General features: G+C 40.3%; 1 protein-coding gene across 1 annotated transcript in view; it reads right to left on the bottom strand.

Annotated features, from left to right (window-relative positions):
• Positions 1-24,723, bottom strand: part of ATERDJ2A (DnaJ / Sec63 Brl domains-containing protein) — a 128,950-nt gene that overhangs the window by 2,307 nt on the left and 101,920 nt on the right. The window contains exon 8 of the mRNA XM_089404473.1: positions 16,241-16,327. Within this exon, the coding sequence (XP_089260599.1) occupies positions 16,241-16,327 (87 nt within the window). The remainder of the gene's footprint in view (positions 1-16,240; positions 16,328-24,723) is intronic.

Here is a 24,723-nt window from a genome sequence, read left to right as displayed (position 1 = left end):
TTCTCTTGGTGCAACAGGAAATCACCTCTAGTATGCAATCTGAGATTAAAGAAGCATGCCTTCCAAGACAAAATAGTGCATCGTATTTTCCCCTATATCAGGAAAACTTTTAAGTTATGATTCACCATTTGGCTATTCTTTTCCAAAATTTTCGTTGAAAACATTTGGCAATTGAAGATGATTTTTTACTAAATTTTGATGAAATAAAATTACTATGGTGAAATTGCAAATTTTTTTATAAAATATATAACATAAGAAAATTAGATGAAAGGATTCATGAGATTTTTATTTTAAAATTTGCAAGTAAATAATAATGTGGAGATTTTTTTTATCCCTGTTAAAAAAAAAAAAGTACAACTACTAAATTTTATCCGAAGACTAGTTTTCTAGACTTTGCCTTGCATGATAGATACAGTGGTGACTATTACCCACCAAAAAGTGTGTAACCCCTAGGAAAAAGAATTCTCCTCTTCGGACAGCCAGCCAGCGAGCAGCCCTATATGATCAGCACATAGCATTATCCCTATTGCTCCAGTCAGATCTCTATCCCATCTGGGAATTCTTCTTAAAGGAAAGTGGGTCATCTATCAACATGTACTTTAACCATTTTGTGATCATGTGCTTTCACTTAATGTTATGGTAATACTAATATGGATATAGGGAAACTAGATGATTGACCGATCTCGAGTGTATTCTTGTTCCCACACTTCACCTAGTAGGTGAGTCTTTGACTCTAGTCGAATGGGACTTCTTCTGAAGTTTAAGGGTTTTAGGAAGGATGCTATTGGGGAAGCACTGATTGATGTAACATGTCCAAGATAAACCATACTTACCACTCTCCATCTATTCATGTTGTCTATCTCCATTCTTCAGGCTGGTAATCATTGGTCATGGGGATTGGCATCCTTCATCCACATTCTTGAGTCAAGGCCTGAAAATTTGGCCCTAGAGGTTGATGTAGCTAAAAAAAAAAGTTAAAAGAATATATAGCCACAATGAAAGAAAAATGTAAAAGGCGGCTGGAACATTATTTAGCGCATGGGAAAAAGCCTAGCATGAGACCCCCTAATTAGCCATCACCCAATTCCTCAAGCATTTAATGTTTTATCTAAAGAAAGAAACTCTTGAAAGCCACAACCCTGATGAGCGAGAAATTGCTACATTTTAAAAGGGTATTAGAAAATACAAAAGCAAGCTCGGGCTCCTAAGATACCCACCCAAATAAAGATAAATCATTAAAGTAAAAGGCACACCATAGAGGTGGAAAAAGCCTAATAAGGAAAGGGGCAACTCATGCCACCACAATTTCTCCTTCCTCGCATCTATACACTCAAGATGTTGGGCCCCCATTAGCTGGTCAAATCATTGTGGCACCCACCTTGAAGTCTTTTCCACTATGTTATCACCATTATCACACACACACACAAATTGATGGGCTAGCCTAGGACATGTAACTCCCCTTGGAGCTGGAAACGCTCAATAGGGTTGTTGACCTAATCATCCCTGATATAAATGAGGCAACTTGCTTACATGTCCTGATCTAGTTAGACATTTGAAGGTGAGGTTTGAGTGAAGTATTCTGGTGCCCTTAGCATACATATTAGATATGGCCCACTATGATGCTTTGATGGTTATTGTCCCTGATGGTTATTGATCTCACTTGATCTTGGGAGGATTTTTCATGTGGTGTGTTGGAAACAATGTTAATACTGAGAGGGGAGTGAATCAGTATTAAGGCTAATTTTTAACTTTTTATGCCAATTTACTTTTCTTATTTAAACTTGGCAACCATCCATATAACCAACATAAACATATCATGTGGCAGCAATATGAAATCAACATACAAGCACACACCATGAGCATCATACACATGAGACACAAGGTTTTACGTGGAAACCTTTTCAGGGAAAAAAACCACCAAAGCTTGTTGTTGTTATTGATGTAAAATAAGAGCACCTACTCTATTACATCAATCTGTTTTGTGAGCCACCACTCACAGGAAGCACCAACTCCCTTTGATTGTTTGCTAGCACCCACTAGCAAGAAGCACCAACTCCCTCCTTTTGTAGACACTTGTCCAGCTTACCAGAAGCACCATGTGAAGCACCAACTTCACAGATTTGTTGCAAGCACCAACTTGCATCTCCTTGGATTTATGCAAGCACCAACTTGCAGGAGGCACCAACCCCCAAGCCTTCTCAAGCACCCACTAGAGATGGAAGCACCAACTTCCTATATGCAGGCTCTAACCCACACTCAATAAGGAACTCAATGTTCTTTGTTCTAGGCAGCCACTCTGCCTGATATCAGTTATGTTCTCTTCACAGCCCTTGGCCCACGCAACACTCTATTCTTTGCACTCTCTACTGCAACTCATGCTCTTCTCAACAGCAGTCACTCATCACAGCTCTCATTGCATTCTATCCTCTGCTCTTCAACAGATTGCACTTCAGCTCTCTGCATTCTATTCCACAAGCTCTCTTGGCCTCTTACACTGCAACACAGGCTTTGTCAGCCTTCTTCACAGCAGCACTGACTCTCTCGGAGTCTTTTTTCTGCATAGGCATTCTCCAACCTTTCTCCATAGAACAGGCTCATTTGGCCTCACACGCAGCAGTCCACACTCACACTGGGCTCTCCTCACAACTCACTCAACAATGTTGCATACACCCCCCACATTTTCTCAATGGAAATCACTCGTTTTGTTCTTTGGATGCACTGCACAGTGTTGCCTCTGTTGTCCTATATCCACATTATATGAGTGTACCTCGACATGGCTCTCCATTTTGTTGTTGTGTCTAACTAGGCCACTGTCATTGCAATAACCACTGAGAATGGGTATCTGAGTACTTCGCTATACTGAGAATTAATTCTCAATCCACCTGCACACTTCAACTAGGCATTGTTCTCTCTGTGGACAAATCTCCTGTACCTGAGGCTCTCCATGCTTATTCATGGCTTCACAGAGTTTGACTACGTCGGCATGGTTTCTCTGCTCTTCATTTAATTTCTAAGACATGCACATGAAGATCAGAGGTAGCTTTCTCCAGCTTAAGGTGGGTCCAACACTCTTCCCTACAGAATCGTGGTCCTTTCTATCTTGAACAAACGATCTCTATAGTCACCATTAATTCTGCAAGCAACTCTCCTGCACTAGTTTATCCAGCTGCCAACTCAACCAACCGCATACACAGTGTTGCATCAAAGCTCCACTCATCGTAACTTTTATTAAAACAGAGTTACGATATCTCACAATGTTGATGCCTTTAGCCCCTTAGAGCTTAGCCTCTTTTAGCTTTACTCACCATAGTTCCATGTGTTGTGACCGGGGCTTCATTCTCCTCTCTTCAGCAATATCGGGGATTCCCATATCGTAACTTTTTGTTAAAATAGACATTACGAAATTGTGGGGTCCCGAGGTTCCAAACCCCTTCATGCTCAGCCCCTTCTAGTTTTTTCAAATGACCAGGCATTGTGACCAACAGCTTAGCTTTCAGGTGCTAAGGCCTTTAGATCCTGTCAGAAGCCAATCTTTATTTGTTGACTGCTTTCTGCCCTTGGTTCCTTTAGTCTCCTTGACCAAGTGCCACCACATCAGAGCTCCCTGTATCAGGACTTCCTCTTAATTCAATTATGGAGGAGTTATGAAATCTCCAGCCTCTGAAATATATCCCACATGGCATCTTCACAACACTTAGGTGCTAAGGTCTTCCCTGTGCCCTTGGTTCTATCAGTCTCCTCGTGACCACACGCCAATTACCATCAGAACTCCTTTCATCGTAACCTTTTTCAAAAACTTTTATAAAGGAGTTTTGATGTTCCCTTTCTCCAGAATACTTCATAGCACTTGGGTGCTAAGTCTCACTCTACGCCCTTGGTTCTCTGGGCTTCATTACCAACTACAAACAATATCAGAGCCCGTGGCATCGGAACTTCTACCAATTTCAATTACAACAAAGTTACAATAACTCTGACCTCTGAAAGTCCGACTTGCCGAATGACATGCTCTCATCATCATCTACACGTGGCGCCTCCATAGTGGTGACACATGTCGCTTGGATTTGCCCCATTGGGCCACCTGATTTTGCCGAATTTGTCTGCCACATGTCCTCCGTACAGTGACGTCATGATGAGGTCATTTGCCACAGTAGCTCCTCAGGGCCAATCACATGTCGCCATGTGTCCTACCAGAGGAGAGAGAAAGGGTCCCGTCAAGCTTTGGTTTTGCAACGAAAACCTTTGTTAACCTTGCTCCGCATCCCTCGACGCTTTTAATAATATCAGTAGCTCCATGTATCATAACTTCTCAAAATTCAAATGTTAAGACGTTTTGAGGTTCCAATGGCCTCAACCTTCCAATATTCTGATATTCACCTACTCTGAGGTTCCAATGTGTTGTATGCTCCATCCTTTGATGTTCTGATGGCCCCATCCTTCCAAAAATCGGTTTTGATATTCGACGGCTCTTTTCGGGTTTCTTTTAAACAGACCATTGAGGTTTCGATATGCCTACTTGTGCCATCTACTCCGAGATTCCGATACGCCTACATTCCAAAACTCCCGAGACTCCGACCTCCAATATTTTGTCCTCCCAAGGTCCCAAAATGCCAGTGTTCTCCAATATTTCGGCCTTCCGATATGTTGTCTGCCTTCTGATATCGAGTCCCAAAATTCTGAGCCTTCCTAAGTTTCGAAGACTTCCTTCTTCACGTAGAGGCTCTACCATCATCTCTGTTGAGTTTGGCAGTGCTGCCAACTTTGGTTATGTGCCAAGACTCCTCCAATCACCTTTGAACTCTGTTTTCATGGCTTAAACCACCAAAATTTGACTGGGAATAACCCTTGATCCAGAAGGCTATTTCCAAACTTACACTTACCATTGGAAAGCTTATTCAAAGCACTTTCTAGTGGAGAAGGTCTGATGTAGGCTTTGAGCCCATCTGTTGCCTGAAAAATGGTTGCTAACTCTTTGCCATTTGTTTCTCCTTGACACTTCTTGCGCCTGGAATCCTAGACTGCCAACCATCATAGTCATCATGTTATGGCTTCTCCAATAAGCCTATTACTATGATGATTCTCTACAGAGCACTTCAACAACCATGGGACTCCGCCAGAGCTTGACACATCAAGCACATCAATGCTAGCCCACTTACCATCACAGCTAAGCCAGGGGATATCAAAGCCAACATTTGTTGCTACAAACATCCATGTTATCTGGTTGACATCAATGCCAACACTCTTGCCAACAGTTAGACAATGCCAACTGCCCAACACATCTCCCAGCATGATTGTTGACATCAATGCCAACATACTTGCAGCCACTAGCCATCCAGACAATGCCAAATGTCCAACAATATCCCCCTTTGGCATTGATGGCAACACCTCAACCTCATCTCTTCACTTTGATGGCCAATCTCATGTTGCTCCACATCTTCTTACATGAGCCATCAATGGCTCTCTCTCCTCTGCATGGGCCATCAAGCTTCTCCAATAATTTTCTCCCCCTTTGACATCAAGGGCAAAGGGCTACAAGTTGTCTTTTTCTCTCCCATGCAATCATTGACTACCAAGACCAAGGAACCATCTACTGATGTGCATTTTGATCTACAGACGTCTTTTCAAGGACTATTGTTGTTACTGCTCCATAAACTAGGCATATGTGATTTGCTCCACCTGAACATATGCTATCACTTCTTTGAGCCTCCAGCCTTGGACACTTTATGGTTGTTGGCTGAATATACCTCTTGCCAATGCATCTTATGTGTCGTTTAAAAAGAAAAGTGATACCAATTAAACTGCTCATGGTATTTTTGTTGCTGCAAATACCAATCAGTGATGATGCATTTCGGCTAGCTCTTCACCGTTGTTGCTGCTTCATCCTCTATGCTCAACTCTCCTGAGCATCCTTAGCACTTCTCCCCTTGAGAGCATACTCCGACAATAGGGACTTTTGCTTCAATAATATCAATTGCACCAAGAAATTGATACAAATTGGACAAATGTACCAGGCAAACTCTAATATTTCCTCTCAAAAAGAAATGCCCATTTGCACACAAGGTTACTTTCATTTGGTCAGCAATCTTCCTTTCTGAGGCTGACAATTTTGCCCACCACAACTATCAAAGCATCTCCCCCTGAGCCAATGCTCTTTGATCTCCTGCAACTGCTTCCTTGCTTCTACGCGGGAACTGATCCTATGGACCTGACTTGACAGTGGGCTTCCTGTCATTCCACACTTCTACTGCAACCCATCTTCTTCTTCCCACAACATAATATATTGTCATGTACTTTTCATGCTGGTTGCACTCCTCTCCCTTTCAATGCATTTGAAATAAACACATTCATTACCGTAATCAGCAAGAGGACTCAACCATACCTTCAACAATCAAATGCACTTTTTTGTCTTTGCCTTCTAGCTTCCTGCACCTCACTTATTCGACCTCCCTTGAGGCCATTCTCTTCCTTTACTGAAGAGAAACAGAGGATCTACTCCCCCTAAGCAGATCATCCTCCTCCTTCTTCCAAACCTTCAATGGTCATCCTGACAGAAGAATTACCATCTAGCTTCTTCTTTTCCCATGTTTGGGCCTTCTCTCCATTGCTCATGGATAGGGGAAACTTTTGCTTCAAGTCCTCCTTCTTAACCCAAACCGACTTACTAGCATTTTGCTTTGTTTGCAAGAGAATAGTAATTGGGTTCTTGTTGCTCCCTTTCCTTACCTGAAGCTTGCGCTCATTATGGCTTGCGATTACAAAGGGCCTTCTTCCCCCTTTATTTTGCAAGTCCTTTTGATATTGAGCACTGAAGACATACTCATAATCCTCTACTCTTTCATTCATTCTTGTCTTCAAAGCCCGAGCATTATCCACCAACATTCTTGTCACGACCACTACTACTGCCAACATACCTTTTCCAGACCTCTTTGTGCATTCTTGGGTTGCTGCTACCCAACACATCTTGTTTCCTTACATGCCATCTACAGTCTATGGCTTTATGTCCAAAATTATTGCAAGAAAAACAATACCCATAAAAAGGCTTTTGATGACAAAGGTTACCTTTTCTTTGAAGGCTTTGTCCTTGAGGAGGAAAGGACCTCTGTTGGCTCTTCATGTGCCTTCCATGACAGTTTGCATTACTGCCTTGCACTCTTTCTTTCAGTTGCCTAGCTCTCTTTTGTTGCTTTATTTGTTGTTGTATTTTATCCTTTTGCTACTACCTTTTCTTCTTTTGTTGTTGTTGCTTTCCTTGTTGTTGCTGCTGTCTGGCAACCTCTCTTTCTTTGTTGTTGTTGGAACCTTCAACTACCTTTACTTAGATAATTGACCCTTCAATCTTCACAGTCTTGGAGCTTGGTTTTTCTTTGAAACCCAAACCAACCTTGATGAGAGGGGATATTTGCTTGCCAAGAATCTCATCCAAGACTTTCTTGCTCTCCTTAAGCTTCTAATATTGAGACAACTCTTTATTTGACTTTTCTAAGTCATGTCTCAATGAGACTACTTCATTTTGTAGTCTCTCCCAATGAGACTCCCTTTCTCCTAGCTGAATGGTTGACCTCCCATGCAATTTGCTAGCCTCTTCTTGTTGAGTATTTAGACCAACCATTGTTTTACTCAACTTCTCATTCTCAAGCTCATACATTTTCAGTTGCTCCTCTCGCTTGAGATTTGCCTCTGATAGGTCCTTGACCTCCTTTAGAGCCGAGATCAACTTCTTTCTAAAATAGATCCCTTCATTTAGATCTTTTTCTTCGCTATCAGAGGTGTTAGCAGAGTCACCACAGAGATCTAAAGCCATCTCTGTGTCCATGGAGTCTTCCAAAAGTTTGAGGGTTATCCCTTCTTCATCACTACCTCGGGTATTCTCTTGTTCTCTTATGGATAAGTACACTGGGAATCTCTCTTTTTCCTCTGAGGATCCCTCATTTGCTATTGCTACTAGAGTGGGTCTATCTTCATTACAACTATTAGATGCATAGCTATCTCTATCTTCAAGTGATTCACATGTACATCTAGATAATGAATGACCTATCTCTTTGCATTTATCACACAGCAATAGCTTACCTTCTGAGCAGCATGATCTCCCTTCCGAGACTTCTTCATCATCAACCCGAGTGTGATGAGCAACAACTTCTGCATGTTCTGATTCATTGCTAGAGCAGCAGGGCTCCTCAACCTCTTCTTGAGCCACATGGATTTCTCCTCCATATAGACATTGCAATCTATCCAGCATTTCCTTTGTTGACTCACAATGCCTCAATTTATCAGCATCTGGCTTAGACAACCCTTTCATGATGATTTCCTTGGCTTCTGTATTGAACTCATTCCTCTCTTCATATATCACAGATAGCCAAATGTCTTCATTCACTATCATCAAGTCGCCTTCCATTCTGATCTTCCAGAGCTCATAGTTTGATCCATTTAAAAATGGAACTACTTCTGTTGTTAGCCAAACTCAATTAGCCATTGTTTCCCTTTGATCTTCCATATAGCAATTAAGCTATTCCTGAAGGAACCAAGCTTTGATACCAATCGTTGGAAACAATGACAATACTAAAAGGGGGGTGAATCAATATTAATGATAATTTTTAACTTGTTATGCCAATTTACAACCATCCATATAACCAACATCAACATATCATGTGGCAGCAATATGAAATCAACATACAAGCACACGCCATGAGCATCATACACATGAAACACAAGGTTTTATGTGGAAACCCTTTCGGGAAAAATATCACCAAAGCTTGTTGTTGTTATTGATGTAAAATGAGAGCACCTACTCTATTACATCAATTTGTTTTGTGAGCCACCACTCACAGGAAGCACCAACTCCCTTTGATTGTTTGCTAGCACCCACTAGTAGGAAGCAACAGCTCCCTCCTTTTGTTGACACTTGTCCAGCTTACTAAAAGCACCATGTGAAGCACCAACTTCGCGGAATTGTTGCAAGCACCAACTTGAAGCTCCTCGGATTTATGAAAGCACCAACTTGTAGGAGTCACCAACCACCAGGCCTTCTCAAGCACCCACTAGAGATGGAAGCACCAACTTCCTATATGCGGGCTCTAACCCACACTCAATAAAGAACTCAATGTTCTTTGTTATGGGCAATGACTCTGCCTAATATCAGCTTTGTTCTCTTAATAGACCTTAGCCCATGCATCACTCTATTCTCTGCACTCTCTGTTTCAGCTCATGCTCTTCTCAACAGCAGTCACTCACCACAACCTCTCGTTGTATTCTATCCTCTACTCTTCAACAGCATGCACTTCAGCTCTCAGCCTTCTATTCCACAGGCTCTCTTGGCCTCTTACATCGCAGCACAGGCTCTCTCGGCCTTCTTCACACAACACAGGCACCTTCAGCCTTCTTCACAGCAGATCTGAGTCTCTCGGGGTCTTTTTTCTGCATTGGCACTCTCCAACCTTTCTCCGCAAAAACAGGGTCACTTGGCCTCACACACAGCAACGCACACTCACAATGAGCTCTCCTCACAGCTCACTCAACAATGCTGCATACACCCCCCACATTTTCTCAATGGCAATCACTTGTTTTGTTATTCTGTTGCACTGCACAATGTTGCCTTTGTTGTCCTGTATCCACATTATCTTAGTGTTCCTCGACATGGCTCTCCATTTTGTTGATGTGTCTGACTAGGCCACTGCCACTGCAATAACCACTAAGAATGGGTATTCGAGTACTTCTCTATCCTGAGAATTAATTCTCAGTTCACCTGCACACTTCAACCAGGGATTGTTCTCTCTGTGAACAAATCTCCTGTCCCCGATGCTTATTCATGGCTTCACAGAGTTTGACTCTACTTCGGCATGGCTTCACTGCTCTTCATTTAATTTCTGAGACGTGCGCAGGAAGATCACAGGTAGCTTTCTCCAGCTTAAGGCAAGTCCAACACTCTTCCCTGCAGAATCGTAGTCCTTTCTATCTTGACCAAACGATCTCTGCATTCACCATTAATTCTGCAACCAACTCTCCTGCACTCATTTATCCAGCTGCTGACTCGTCCAACCGCGTACACTCAATGTTGCATCGAAGCTCCACTCATCATAACTTTTATTAAAACAAAGTTACGATATCTCACAATGTCGATGCCTTTAGCCCCTTAGAGGTTAGCCCCTTTTAGCTTTACTCACCATAGGTGCATGTGTTGTGACCGAGGCTTCATTCTCCTCTGTTCAACAGTATTGGGGATTCCCATATCGTAATTTTTTGTTAAAAGAGACGTTACAAAATTGCGCAGTCCTGAGGTTCCGAGCCCCTTTTGCTTTAGCCCCTTCTAGTTTTTTCATATGACCGGGCGTTGTGACCAACAGCTTAGCTTTCAGGTGCAAAGGCCTTCAGATCCTGCCAGGGGCCAATCTTTCTTTGTTGACTTCTTTCCTCCCTTGGTTCCTTTAATCTCCTCAACCAAGCACTCCCTGTATCAATACTTCCTCTTAATTCAATTACGGAGGAGTTCTGAAATCTCCAACCTCCAAAATATATCCCACATGGCATCTTCACAACGATTAGGTGTTAAGGTCTTCCTTGTGCCCTTGCTTCTATCGTGGCCACACGCCAATTACCATCGGAGCTCCTTTCATCATAACCTTTTTCAAAAACTTGTATAAAGGAGTTTTGATGTTACCTTTCTCCAAAATACTTCATAGCACTTGGGATCTAAGTCTCACTCTACGCCCTTGGTTCTCTAGGCTTCATGACCAGGTGCAGACAATATCAGAGCCCCTGGCATCAGAACTTCTACCAATTTTAATTACAACGGAGTTACAATAACTCTGACCTCCAAAATTTCGACCTGCCGGATGACATCATGCTCTCGCCATCATCTCCACGTGGCGCCTCCATAGTGGTGACACATATCACTTGGATTTGCCCCATTAGGCCACTAAATTTTGCCGAATCTAGCTACCACGTGTCCTCTGAGGTCCGTACAGCCACATGATGACAACATCTGCCACTACAGCTCCTTGGGGCCAATCACATGTGTCCTACCAGAGGAGAGAGAAAGGGTCTTGTCAAGCCTTGGTTTTGCAACAAAAACCTTTGTTGATCCTGCTCTGCATCCCTTGGCGCTCTTAACAATATTGCAACTCCATGTATCGTAACTTCTCAAAATTCAAATGTTAAGAAGTTCCAAGGTTCTGATGGCCTCGACCTTCCGATATTCTGATATTCGCACGCTTTGAAGTTCCGATGTGTCATTTGCTCTGTCCTTCGATGTTCCGATGGCCCTATGCTCCGAGGTTCCAATGGCCCCATCCTTCCAAAAATCGGCTCCGATATTCGGCGACTCTTTTCGGGTTTCTTTTAAACAGACCATCGAGGTTCTGATATGCCTACCTGCGCCATCTACTCTGAGGTTCCGCTTTGCCTACATTCCAAAACTTCCAAGACTCCGGCCCCTGATATTTTGTCCTCCCAAGGTCCTGAAATGCCAGCTTGCTTCGATATTTCGACCTTCTGATATGCTGCCTGCTAAGTCACAAGACACGTCCTCCAAGGTCATGTGTCTCGTATTTTACGTGTCGGACACGAAAACGGCCCTAAAACGTGTCGAAAACGTTTTTCATTGTGTCCTGCAAAATGTAAAACGTATTCACCGGTTCTCGTCGTGTCCTGCATCTGGAAAACGCGTATTTTGTTGATAGAAAACGTTGCCTGCATAAGCTGCAATTTTTTTTGAAAGAAACAAATAATTTTTTAGTGGGGCAGCTTAATGATCAAGTCTAGGCCCTAGTATTGATATGCTATTCATGGTAATGTTAAATTCTTAAAGTAAAAGTGGCATTCTCCTTAATCTTCATTTTCATCCTTTTACTTAAATTTTTAACATTACCATGAAATGACTCAGGATGTTTGAGAGTGGTTCCGGCCTCATTGGATTTCATATGGAGAAAGTAGAATTTTAGATTTCATTCAAAATGCAGCAGACTTATCAGTTTTTCAGGATTTCAGGATTGGGAGATTGTAATGTTTCTAGGTGACACCACCTGCCCGGGCTACCCCTGCCACCAGTAGAGGACGTGGTCTACCTCCTATAGCTCCTACTTCTAGTTCTTCAGCTTCTAGAGCATAGCAAACTCCACTACCAACTCCACCAGCACCAGCATCTACATCTAGAGGGAAAGGGAAAGTTGTGGCATTTTCTCGCAAGAGGGGCAGAGGAAATCAATAGGATTAGACTTTAGTTATTTTCTTCATTTTATTGTATATGACATTATGACATGATGAGATACATTATTATATTTTTTTGTTGATATTTTGAGACTAAGTTGGGACTCAGGAGTCAAAGACTTACTATTCAGGACATGATTCAATGTTATGTGTGATTTTAGCACTAGAAATGATATTAAACACTTATATATTAGTTCTTTTATCATATTTATGTGTCAATGTATTTATTTTATGTCGTAGATGGTTTAGATATTAAAAAATTGAAAAAATAAAATGAAAAAAATGAATATTTTTGTACCAAACAATTTTTTTCCCGATAATTACGATTTTTTCCTCGCGCCGATATTATCCTGATAACGATTAATGCAACATTGTTGTAAACACTAAACAGTGATACATTTTGATTTTGATGACTTAATGGAACATCTGCATTTTATGGTTTTAATATCTAAGTTCTAAATTTATAGTTAGTAGTAAGTACTTAGTAGTTTCTTATGTGCTTGTAAGTTGTACATGAACAATGAACATTGAATATTCAAGAATCAAGACCAAGCATATCACATTCTAATTTCTAAATAGTAAATTTTGATTCTATTTATTTTTTTTAAAGTGAACTATGAACTTTGAGAAGTAATTATATTTTAATTTGATTAGATAAGCTGCAACCTGCAATTTAATATGGATAAAAAACTATATTTCGGTATATATATATATATATATATATATATTATTAAATATATATATAAAATGTGTCCCCCGTGTCCTGTTTCCAGGTCACTGCGTTTCGTATTGAATACTCGTATTTACGTGTCCTTCGTGTCTTGTGTCCTCGTGTCATGTGACTTAGGCTACCTGCCTTCTGATATCGAGTCCCCAAATTCTGAGCCTTTCTAAGTTTCGAAGACTTCCTTCTTCGCGTAGAGGCTCCGCCATCATCTCAGTTGAGTTTGGTAGTGTTGCCAACTTTGGTTATGAGCTAAGACTCCTCCAATCACCTTTTAACTCTGCTTTCATGGCTTAAGTCACCAAACTTTGACTGGGAATAGCTCTTGATCCAGGAGGCCATTTCTGGACTTCCACTTACCGTTGGAAAGCTTATTCAAAGCACTTTCTAGTGGAGAAGGTCAGATGTAGGCTTTGAGCCCATCTGCTACCTGAAAAATGGTTGCTAACTCTTTGCCTTTCTTTGCTCCTTGACACTTCTTGTGCCTGGAATCCTGGACTCCCAACCATCATAGTCATCATTGCATGGCTTCTCCAATAAGCCTACTACGATGATGATTCTCTACAGAGCACTACAGCAACCATGGGAATCCCCCAAAGCTTGACACATCAAGCACATCAATGCTAGCCCACTTACCATTATAGCTAGGCCAGGGGACATCAAAGCCAGCATTTGATGCCACAAACACCCATGTTATCTGGTTGACATTAATGCCAACACTCTTGCCAACTATTAGACAATGCCAACTGCCCAACACATCTCCCAACATGATTGTTAACATCAATGCCAACACACTTGCGGCCACTAGCCATCCAGACAATGCCAACTGTCCAGAATGGTCTTATCACAACAACAAAGACCCCTTGAGAGATGGGCTTGATCCCTTTCAACAACACTTTAGAGGTCATTGTACACCATCCAAAGAGCAATTTTGACCTTAATGATGTTGTGTTTCCCATTGAAAAATGAGTTATGGACTATGAGATGATTCCACATGGTACTTGACCCTCATACGTACCATTGGATGCTAAAATGCTAAGCCAATGAGGTTACGCATTGGACTACTAGATGACGCGCCCAGATGGACCCAAGACGCCACTAGGCTAGCCTTGACACTATTTGATGGATGGTGTGTATTCACGAGCCCAGATGATTGTTGTTTATACTTGAGATGACATGGCAGGGCTTGCACATCACTTTTGAACCCTAACGCTTCAACATGATGATGCCATGTCATTCCTTTGACCCATGGTAGGGGGATGTGGAGCATAATTATGATGACATCATGGTTTTGGAGGCACTTTATGGAGGCATACCCATGCACTTTGAGCCTTTCTTGGAGTGAGGAGCACTCATGATCCATTTTGTCACTTGCTTGTGGCACCTTGAGCATTTATGGAGGATGATGTCATGGTGGAGATCATTATTTCCCACATGTGTGGGCTATTTTTGGCATTTATGTTATGTTTTTGAGCTATATTGAGGTCGGCTTGTGACCTCACTCTTGTTGAACGCTTAAGCAAACTTGTTTTAGGGCTTTGCTTGTAAAAACTATGGAAATAAGGTATAATTAGAGGCGGCCTTATTTCATTTTTTCATCATCATCACTCATCACACTCCTCTCTTTAAGAGTGCACATTAGTCTTCTTGTCTCTACTAGCGCAACATGTGATCTTTTTTGGCACAAGTTCCTCTTGGATTGATTGATGTGATCCTTGTCGAAAATTTTGTAAGTTTACCGCATATTTTCTATATTTTGCATGTTGTATCTGTGTAGTAGGGTTTCTACATGTGTCATGATATAAATTGCTAAATTTTATCTTGAAATTTTGCTCCTCTATGATGTGTAAAATTGTTTTGGAATCCTCAAAGAGAACTTCGAGTGTGCATCCTCTTGAATTTAAAATCAGCCCTCAAAGAAATCGCTAGGGTTTAAAAGTGGATTCCCTAGTCATCCCCCCTGCTTCAACAAAATCATTCTCATTGAATTTTCCATATGAGACTCCATTTTCCAATTTAGAACAAAGCACTAGTCATAGTAGTGTTGATCAAACCTCATTATCTAATTAATTATCCATCTTCTCTCTTAATTCATAGATGTTTGGGGTTAGGGGTTAGGGTTAGGGATTTATGCGAAATATTGCTAAAAAGTGATTTATGTTTGATGTTTTATTGCTCTTAAAGTAGGAAATGCATTAAAGAAGTATACAAAAGCAAAATCTAGCATTCTTTGCAGGTTAAACTTTGCCTTTAGGGCTGACTTCATCATTTATTATTTGTTTTATGTATGTTTCAACCATAAAACTCCATACAAAACCCTATATCCATGATATCTATGTGAAGGTCTTGTTCCTTAGTTATCCTTGTTCCTTAGTCATCATTGAAAGGCCTTTTTTCTTGGCTATTATATGACATCACTTGCAAAACCCTAACTTACAACACCCTAAAATTGGTCTAAGAATAGAGTATTTTAACTTTAGTAAAGATGACCTAGCCATCTAGGCTTTGGCGGTACTATAACCCAATTTTTAGGGCTTATCCAATCACCTTGAGCCATTCCCATTGAAAATCCTTTAGGTGATCCTTCTAGGGAAGCCTCCCTCGTGGTTAAATACCACTAAATAGCAACAGGAGAAATGTTGTTGAGGTGACAGTGGCAACTGATCCCTTGTTGCCCTAAGGTTTGGTTCTTCCTAATGGAACTTTGCACTAGGCCAGCTAGATTTTGCAGCAACAATGACAAAAACACAAGAAGCTTCCAAGCAACATGCAAAGATTATTTTCAACAGTGCAAATAAGAACTGATATGAAGTAGTAAACCCAATTTAATTTTGGTGTCATTCATAACTAATTCTTAATTTCACTTCATCTCAAAATAAACTTTAGTCTCAGGGTTTTAAGTTCTTTGTAAAAAGAAAGGCCTTCAAGATACTTAAATCCAAGCCAATTATTTTCTCAAGCAAAAAATATTAAATGATTGTTCTAAAGGAAATTATTTTAAGTTAATAATAATTTCAGAAACCAAAAAGACACTAACAACTAGAACACATTGCTTGGTTCTCCAATGATAGACTCCAAGATTTCTTTTACAAATGAATATCAAAATGCTCAACTAGGCAGCAACCAAACTGACAATGCTTATATTATCAGAAGATCGGGAAAAAACTGCAATGCATCTTGAAAAGAATACTCAAGGCCAAGTATCAATTACCAAGGTCAATATTAAAAGTTATGATCAAATGTAAGATGTTATAATTATTTGTAATCTAACTAAAGAAAAGAATACCTAAAAACAGTAGACAGATGGAAGGTACAGTTTACCTGAATAATACTCTGTGAGAGCTCCATTACACCAAGGGCAGGTCTTAACCAGCCATGTCCCTGATCATTGCGTGCTACAACTGCCATCTGCATCATATTGAACATGCAACTTTATTGAGCAACTGCTTGTGATATACTTGTTACAGATTACACACGCATTACACTGAAAAGATGCCAGAACTTTTTTACGCAAAAGCCCATTAAACTCAGACATTTGCAATCACACAACTACAGAGAGCAAGAAATTACAATAAAAATAAACTGCTAAAAAGAGTACTCTGCTAGATCATTGGTTTGAACTTTGCAGGAGGCAATTTTTTGGTGCTAAAATGGGCTAATTTTCCATGTTTCTTCTCAAAAAAAAGACTTGTCAATTTCTATTTTTTCTAAAAATGATTCACCCAAATTCTATAGGATAATTATCTACCTTAAAATTCACTAAAATTTATAGAAACTATAAAATCCATAGAAATTTGAATATTTTTATAAAAATATCACCAAACATTTTACAGTCTGCATATTAAAGAACAAGAAAGATTTGCCAAGGTTTCTACACTTTCGGAAAAATTTCCATCTTTGAAATTTTCTCTGCTTTGCATAAACAATGGAAATAAAAAAAGCCATCAGCAATGTGATCATAGAAAATGAATTGACATCTATTTAAGCTACCCATTAATCATAACAATGCTTTCAACAATAGATCAATTATAAGCATCACCACACTGAAACTGTGCATTATCTAAATTCATTTCTACCATGTTTTTTCAGATGAGATTCCCATTATATTGACTTTCTAGATGATTTCTATCATATTTGTCCCAGAAATTAGAAGCTAGAACTTAATGTTACCTTAATCTTTTTACTCAAGTGCTTTATAGGGAGATGACTAGAGAGCATTAAATACACTCTCCTTCCATTAAAAAAAAGATATTATGTCTATATAATCTCTTTCAGTTGAATAACTGAAAGAAGATTCAAATGAGATTATAATATATTCAGAACTCCATTAAGGCAGAACTTTCACATTATAAATCAAACTTAATGCCCTGCAGTGCATCCAATTACCAAAATTTACAAAAGCATTCAGATAATCAGAAAAACGGCATATACCACTTTTATCAGTTTTCCTTTTCCAGGTTTTCAAATAACCTTTTGACAACTAGGTTCCACAATGACACTCTTCCTGGTGATTCCACTGGGAAAACAATCAAACTTTGGGTACTCTAGAGCATAGCACAAGGCTCGAAATAATCACTAGGGAATATGAAGAATTGAAGGAAGTTCCAACAGACAAATTTGCCACAGAAAACATGGTCTATAACTGTAAAAAAACACAAAGCATAGTCCCAGCATCTATTAGAGACTCTACCTATAAACTCTCAATCTTACTGTTCAGAAATTTTCAAGCAATACATATGATAATATTCATATATAAGAACATTTTTGGAGATTTTCATACATAGAATGTTGTTGCATATATTTAGCTGTTATATCTCTCATCATGCTCAGGCCTAGTAATGATATTTGTCAGCTTAAGTTAAAAGGTTCAACTAGACCTGGATCAAATTTGTAGGACTTCATATGGGTGCATAAATCAATAAAACAAACACATAAAAAAGAGAACAATACATGTCCAACATATTGATAGCGATGTAGCAGGTACAACTACAGGGGCCATAGGTACTCTACCCATTATATAAAATTTAAATACCTCTCTCAATTTACTCATCCCTTTTACATTATTATATAGCACCCTAAGTTAGTTATTGTGGTTTAAACACTTAACCCTCACCTCAACATTGTAATATTATAGAGGTCGCATGTCACTATCTTATTAAGCAACCATATTACATAAACATTTGATTTTGTGTTATACTCTAACAAGGTTTCATCAAACAATGAACCTTTCACAATGGTCAAAGAGTACACCAAACCTCCAAACCTTAAATTAATTACAAGAAACAAATAACCTAAAAAGCTCACGATTTGAATGCAAAAAATAAATAGATAAATAAACAAAAGATAATATTAAGAGTTCGGCTGATGTCATATTTCCTCATCTTATAAGCCAAAAGTCTAGGAATATTTTCAATATTACATATGTTTCATTTATAATTACTATTTCTAGGAATGTTTGTGTTTTTCCATGATTGTTTGTGTTAATTTTTGTTAGGGTATATTGTTCTATGCTTTGATAGGTGCATTTCATTATTTACATATTAAATTCACCCCACAGCATCATAACATTATTCAATTTTACAACATCATTCTGGAACATACGCAACTATATAGAAAGAACAATATCATCATCAATGCAACGGAACATAAAGGAACAGTAGTAGAAAAGCATTCACACATAGAGAGGCCAAGATTGGTCGAAGACAAGGGTAAAACCCACTAAGGGAAAACCCTTTCAATCTCTTCTTCTTATTAGATTGTCATAAAATGTTCAGCAAAGAGAGAGTACAATGATCCAAATCTTCAACCATAATACTATCCAGCAAAATCAACTAATCAACATCCAAGAGATGAACCCAACAATGCTAATAATCAAGATTCAAAACCCTGATTCAGAAGTATGCGATCAATTGTCACTATCTGCAGTCAACTATCGAATTCTACGATCAACTAAAAAACCAAACCCTGGTTTCCAACCGCACGCAGAGTGTACATACTACGCGTGTGCGACTTAACCCCTCCAACCGCACTCATGAGCCTGCGTGCATGCAGTTGCAACCGAAAAATGTCTATGCCATCCCTGGGGTTGGAAACCAAAACCCTAGATCTCATGTGCGAACTTCGGACCCTGCAATTTCAAACCTGTATGAACCACCTCAGACCTGTGCGAGCCAAACCAAAGAAAGAAGAATGATCATGATGATGATGTCCCGAAGGTGTCCAATTTCTCTTTTGGGTCAACCTGTCCTTTTGTGCACGTGGGCTTCAATTCAAAAATACACCTTCCCTTGTCCAAATCAAGTGCTTCAAAAGTCAAAATTGGTCCTCTCAAAAAGAGGAATCTAGTCCCATGATTGGAATTTGTCTGAGCTGCCAAATTTAACACTCCCTCTCAGTTAGGGAGAAATTCCAACGGCATCATGTAATCATCGTAAATATGTTGTCACCAAGTCATATCCTATCTCAAGTATCTCATTATCAAATGTCCTCATTGCTCATCTCAGATCATCTCTGCTTATCCCTGCTTATCTATTACTTGTCTTTGCTCACATGCTAAACACTCTCGAATCTAAAAGAAGAAGAATTTGACATCGAAGGGGAGCCCAAGCTACCACCCTCTATCCATCGGGGAGCCACTGCTACCACCTATAATCACTGCCAACGGGGAGCCCAATGCCACTACTCAGGGAACATCAGAGAGCTTATCATCAAGGATCCCTGCTCAACCTAGAACCACATCAGGAACACATCTCAACCCGGAATCCAATGATAATGAGGAAGGTCCTATGAGACACTCACCTCATGTCTATGACAGTGGGGAAGGTCCTATGGGACACTCTCACCCCAAGTCATCTCATTGAGCAATAGGCGAGATACAACTTACCAAGCAAGGATCACAACCATCCCATTGTGCAATCAATGGGCGAGATACCACTTGTTATATGAGGTAAGGATCACAACCATCCTATTGATTGTTGATCTTCCTAGCAATGACCCTAAGGAGTCATGTGGTAGAACACCTGCATCATAATCAGTTTGGGTGAGATACCTGACTTACCAAAGGTAAGGATCACACACCCCCAAGCTCTCTCTCAACCTATTGGCCAGACGAGGAGCAACAATCCCAACAAGCTCGGCTTGTGGGTATGATGCCAACTGGGGTATACTCTACATAGACCAAGATAGGGGAGCAACATCTTCCACCCTATGGGTAACAGATAGGGGTAATACCCTATTGTCCAGAGATCCCTCAACCCCAAGAGCCCTCCATCTCAATTCCACACCTTGGGAGCTCAAACAGGGGGGGGGGGAAGTTGGTTCAGTGTCCTCAATCAATCCTGCTCTCTGTAGATCAAAAACATATCAACGTGCTCATATTTGGTACCAACTTAAACAACTCATTGAAGAGTTCAATCATAATGTCTCAATAGCAGCAGTTTCTTGTTCATGCGGGACATCAAATCAAATATTACATTAGAACAAATAAATAACACAAAAGGATACCTTATTCATCATCCCTCTCACAGAGGCAGCAACCACAAGCCTAAGCTTGTCTCATTCAGTAGCACTGTATCAATATATGAAGATATCTCAATCCCATCTATATACGGGATTCTCTGCCAATCGGATCCCACTCTTTATTATCACAATGTATGACTGACACATCCAAAACCTGTTCAAAAGAGCTCTCCAAAGAGTTTCTTCAACCTGGCTCACAGTTAGCCATGCTAGCAACATCGTACTCAACCTCAGTCATGCTTAGAGCTACAGATTTTTCATCAAAAATATCATGGCATATCTCATACTAAAGCAACACCCGAATCTGTTCATCTCATCAATAACGATCCCAAACAGCATCAGTATATCCATGCAGTCAAATATCATATGAAGAATATTTCAGACCAAAAATTGATCGTCCCATGCAAATATCTCGCGTTGGAATTTCTAAGTCTAACCCGTTAGAAATTCTTCCTGCACTATCTGGTTTATTTCTTCCTACTTGTTTAATTACTTAACAAGTTATTTACCATGTAAATACTGAAAATAAACACAAGTACAGTATCAACATCTACAGATCATCAACTGAAAGAAAACAAACACACAAGTGACACCGTTATTTTTGGACCAATGCCTCGAAAAAACCCATTGTGGGAAAACCAGTGCAGCTATTCATAGGGTTTTATTACTATGCAGTTTTCATAATACAACAAGGGTGCTAGAAATGGCTCACCCAACAGAGAATGCCCTTGGTAGTTGTACCTCTCCTCGGAGACAGATATTCGGGTGATTAATCACCGGATAAACGATCCCCCAGCAACAATTGCAGCTCATAGTTTTAAAAAACGGTCGTTTCTATACCGAAACGGCCGAGTTGATCCGAGTTGATGCCCTCCGGAGTGACTCGGCCTATGAAACGGCTCGTTTGGCCGAGTCAACTGACTCGGCCAACTCGACCGTTTCCGTATTGACTCGGCTGAGTCATACACAGCGGCCCGTAACCCGAAATAAACAGAGATTTAACCATTTTTTAATGAATTTTTTTGGTGTTCGCTGATTGGTTTGGACACCAAGCTGTTGTGTGAATAAGTTAAATGGTATTTGGGGTCCATTTCCCCCTCCCAAACCCTATTTAACACACTCAAGTGCTCTCATTCTCTCACAACAATCTTGTGCATTTGAGTGAGAGTCTTCTTTGAGAGTTAGTGAGCAGTTCTTGAGCTTGTTTTTGGAGCAGCAGTGAGGAGTCTTGGAGGAGCATTGTAGCTGGAGTGAGGAGCTTCTTGGGCAGCCATTTGGAGCAGCATTGAGGAGCTGATTCTTGGAGCAAGCTTGAGGAGGCAGTTTGTGTCTGGAGGTCATTTTTTTCACCTCTATAAATCTGTTTTTGCTTAGTAAATTTTAGGTGCATATTTAGAAAGCTTAGAGAGTGTTTTTTGTCAAAGAAATGAACATTGAATCAATGTTTTTTTTTTTCATTTTCAGATTGTTTGCTTTCATTTCCTAGTCAAAAAATGGCACCTAGAGCAAGAGATCCTGCTTGGGCATATGTTGAAATGGTTGATAGTAAAATGCACTGCAAATTTTGCCATAGGAAAATTAAGGAAGGTCCTGGGGGCATTAATAGGTTGAAACATCACTTGGCAGGGATTAGAGGCCAAATTACCCCATGTACCTCGCCAGAAATTGGGGAGATTAGGAAGCATTTGTTGGCCAGCTTTGAGAAATTTAAAGAAGATAAGGCTAGGCAAAAAGACATACAGGCTGAAATTGGCAGGAATAGGGAGATACAAAAAATGATGGCTACCAACCCCCATTATGATTTTGAGGGTTCTTCCTCTATCCCTCAAACTGATACATCCAACCCTTTCCGATATGTTCCTCCCTCTTTTGGTTCTGTTCAAGATAAGGGAAACGGTAGAATGATAAAGGGCGATGTGACTATCAAAAGTTATTTCACTCCCTCCTCTCCATCAGATGCACATGGTCCTGAAGTTAGTAAAAGTCAAATGCAGCCCACTTTAGATGACCACTGGAAGAAAGAATTGAGGGAGACTGCTTGTGAGTACATAGCTAGATGGTGGTATAACGTTGATATCCCCTTTAATGTTGCTCGTTCACCATATTATGAGCCTATGTTTGATGCCATACATGCTGCTGGAAAAGGCTTCAAAGGCCCTACTATGCATGAGCTAAGGGGGTATCGTTTGCAGAGAGAAATTGAATCCATTAATGAGTATTTGAAAGAGTTCAAGGACTCATGGGCAAGAACAGGATGTACCATCATGTCAGATGGATGGACTGATCAAAGAAACCGTACCATCATAAACTTTCTTGTCTTCTGCCCATGGGGAACCATGTTTTTAAAATCAGTTGATGCATCTGATAAGGTAAAAGATGGGCAATTGTTGTTTCAGCTATTGGATCAGGTTGTTGAGGAGGTGGGGGTGGCTAATGTTGTTCAAGTCATCACAGATAATGCCTCTAACTATGTTCTTGTTGGTAAACTGTTAGAGGAAAAACACAAGACCATCTTTTGGACCCCATGTGCTGCACATTGCATAGACCTCATGCTTGAGGATATTGGAAAAATAGAGTGGGTCAAAAACACTATAGATCATGCCAAAAGCATAACAAAATTTATCTACAATCATACATTGATTTTGAGCCTCATGAGGAAACACACTGGGGGCAAGGATATTATTAGGCCTGCCATCACTAGATTTGCTACACATTTTTTGACATTGCAATCTATGCTTTCCCAACATAGAAACTTGCAAAAGATGTTTTCTAGTGATGAATGGAATGAAAGCAATTGGTCTAAGAAACCGGAAGGCAAAGAATTGAAAAGGAAAGTCTATGAAGAAACTTTTTGGAGAAAGGCAACAGAGATTGTGAAGCTTGTTGAGCCACTAGTTAAGGTGTTGCGGTTGGTGGATGGGGAAAGGTTGGCTATGGGCTTCATTTATGAGGCTATGGATCAAGCAAAGGAGCAAATAAAGACAGTATACAAGGATAGAGTGGCAAAGTATGGGCCCATTTGGGCAATCATTGATGAAAGATGGAACAATCAACTCCATCGCCGTATACATGCAGCTGGGTATTTTTTGAACCCACGGTATCATTATAAAGCTAAGGAGTCAGGAGCTTTGAGGGGGGAGGTCAGAGATGGACTGATTGATTGCATTGATCGCATGATCCCATTGGACTCTGATCAGCTGGAGATACACCGACAGGCCAATATCTTCAGCAATGCATCAAGTACCTTTGGGAAGAACCTAGCAAAGATTGCAAGAGAAGCAGATGAGCCAGGTAAACAAAAATTTCAATTTTCAAATTCTTAATAGTTTTACTTTTTTTTTAAGTTTGTTAAATCGTTTATAATTTGAAAGTTAGATATAATTTGTAAGTTTGTTGAGCTAACTCATTACACTCCTATGTTTTTTGCAGCACAATGGTGGGAGGCCTTTGGTGGCCATTGTCCTAAATTGCAAAGGTTTGCAATTCGTATTTTGAGTCAAACTTGCAGTGCATCTGGGTGTGAGCGCAATTGGTTTGTCTTTGAGAGGATTCACACAAAGAAGAGAAACCGTTTGGATCAAAAACGGTTAAATGATCTAGTTTATGTCCAATACAACCTCCGGCTCAGACGAAACCGTTTGCTGAACAAAAGACCTGATTCAGATCCCATTTTGTTGGAAGACATTGATCCAACATCAGATTGGGTAGTGGAGAGTTGTCCAGCAGAGTTTGATCCTGATGAGGATCTTGATTTAGATTTAGATATCGAGACATCAGTTGAAGTTGATCATGTTGTTCTGGTTCAGTTGAATGCAGATCCCAATCCACCAGCCTCAGTCTCACAGCCAGCAAGGACTCCAGTTGTAGGTGCTTCCTCTGCTCAGCCACGACAGAAGCGCAGCCGCATATCTACTCTATCTCAGCTTGCATCTGCTGCAGTTGCACAGCCTGCTAGTGGTACCACTTCTACAGTTGCAGTTGGAGATGATGATGAGGAGGAGGAGCCATGGGGCCCCCTGTCTGACTCTGATGATGATGATCCAGAGATTGATCGACATGATCTTGGCTCCTCTGTCTGTAGCTACTAGCCAGTAGTACTAGTACTGGAGTCTAGTCACCATCACAGTTTACTTTTGTTGTAGAGGCCATTTCTAGCCTCCTTGGTTATGTGTATTTTGTTTTGAGTCTTTGATCATGTATGACAGTTCTGAGTTGACTATGTATTCCCATTGGGTATCATTTTGATATAATGGATTGGTTCATGAGCCTACTTTGATCATATGTTG

Source organism: Pinus tabuliformis, chromosome 2_2, assembly GCF_031772625.1.
Source record: "Pinus tabuliformis cultivar Carrire ecotype Pingquan chromosome 2_2, CPIR1, whole genome shotgun sequence".
NCBI lineage: Eukaryota > Viridiplantae > Streptophyta > Pinopsida > Pinales > Pinaceae > Pinus > Pinus tabuliformis.
The sequence above is the reverse complement of the archived record's forward strand: the minus strand, read 5'-3'. Positions and strand labels throughout refer to the sequence as shown.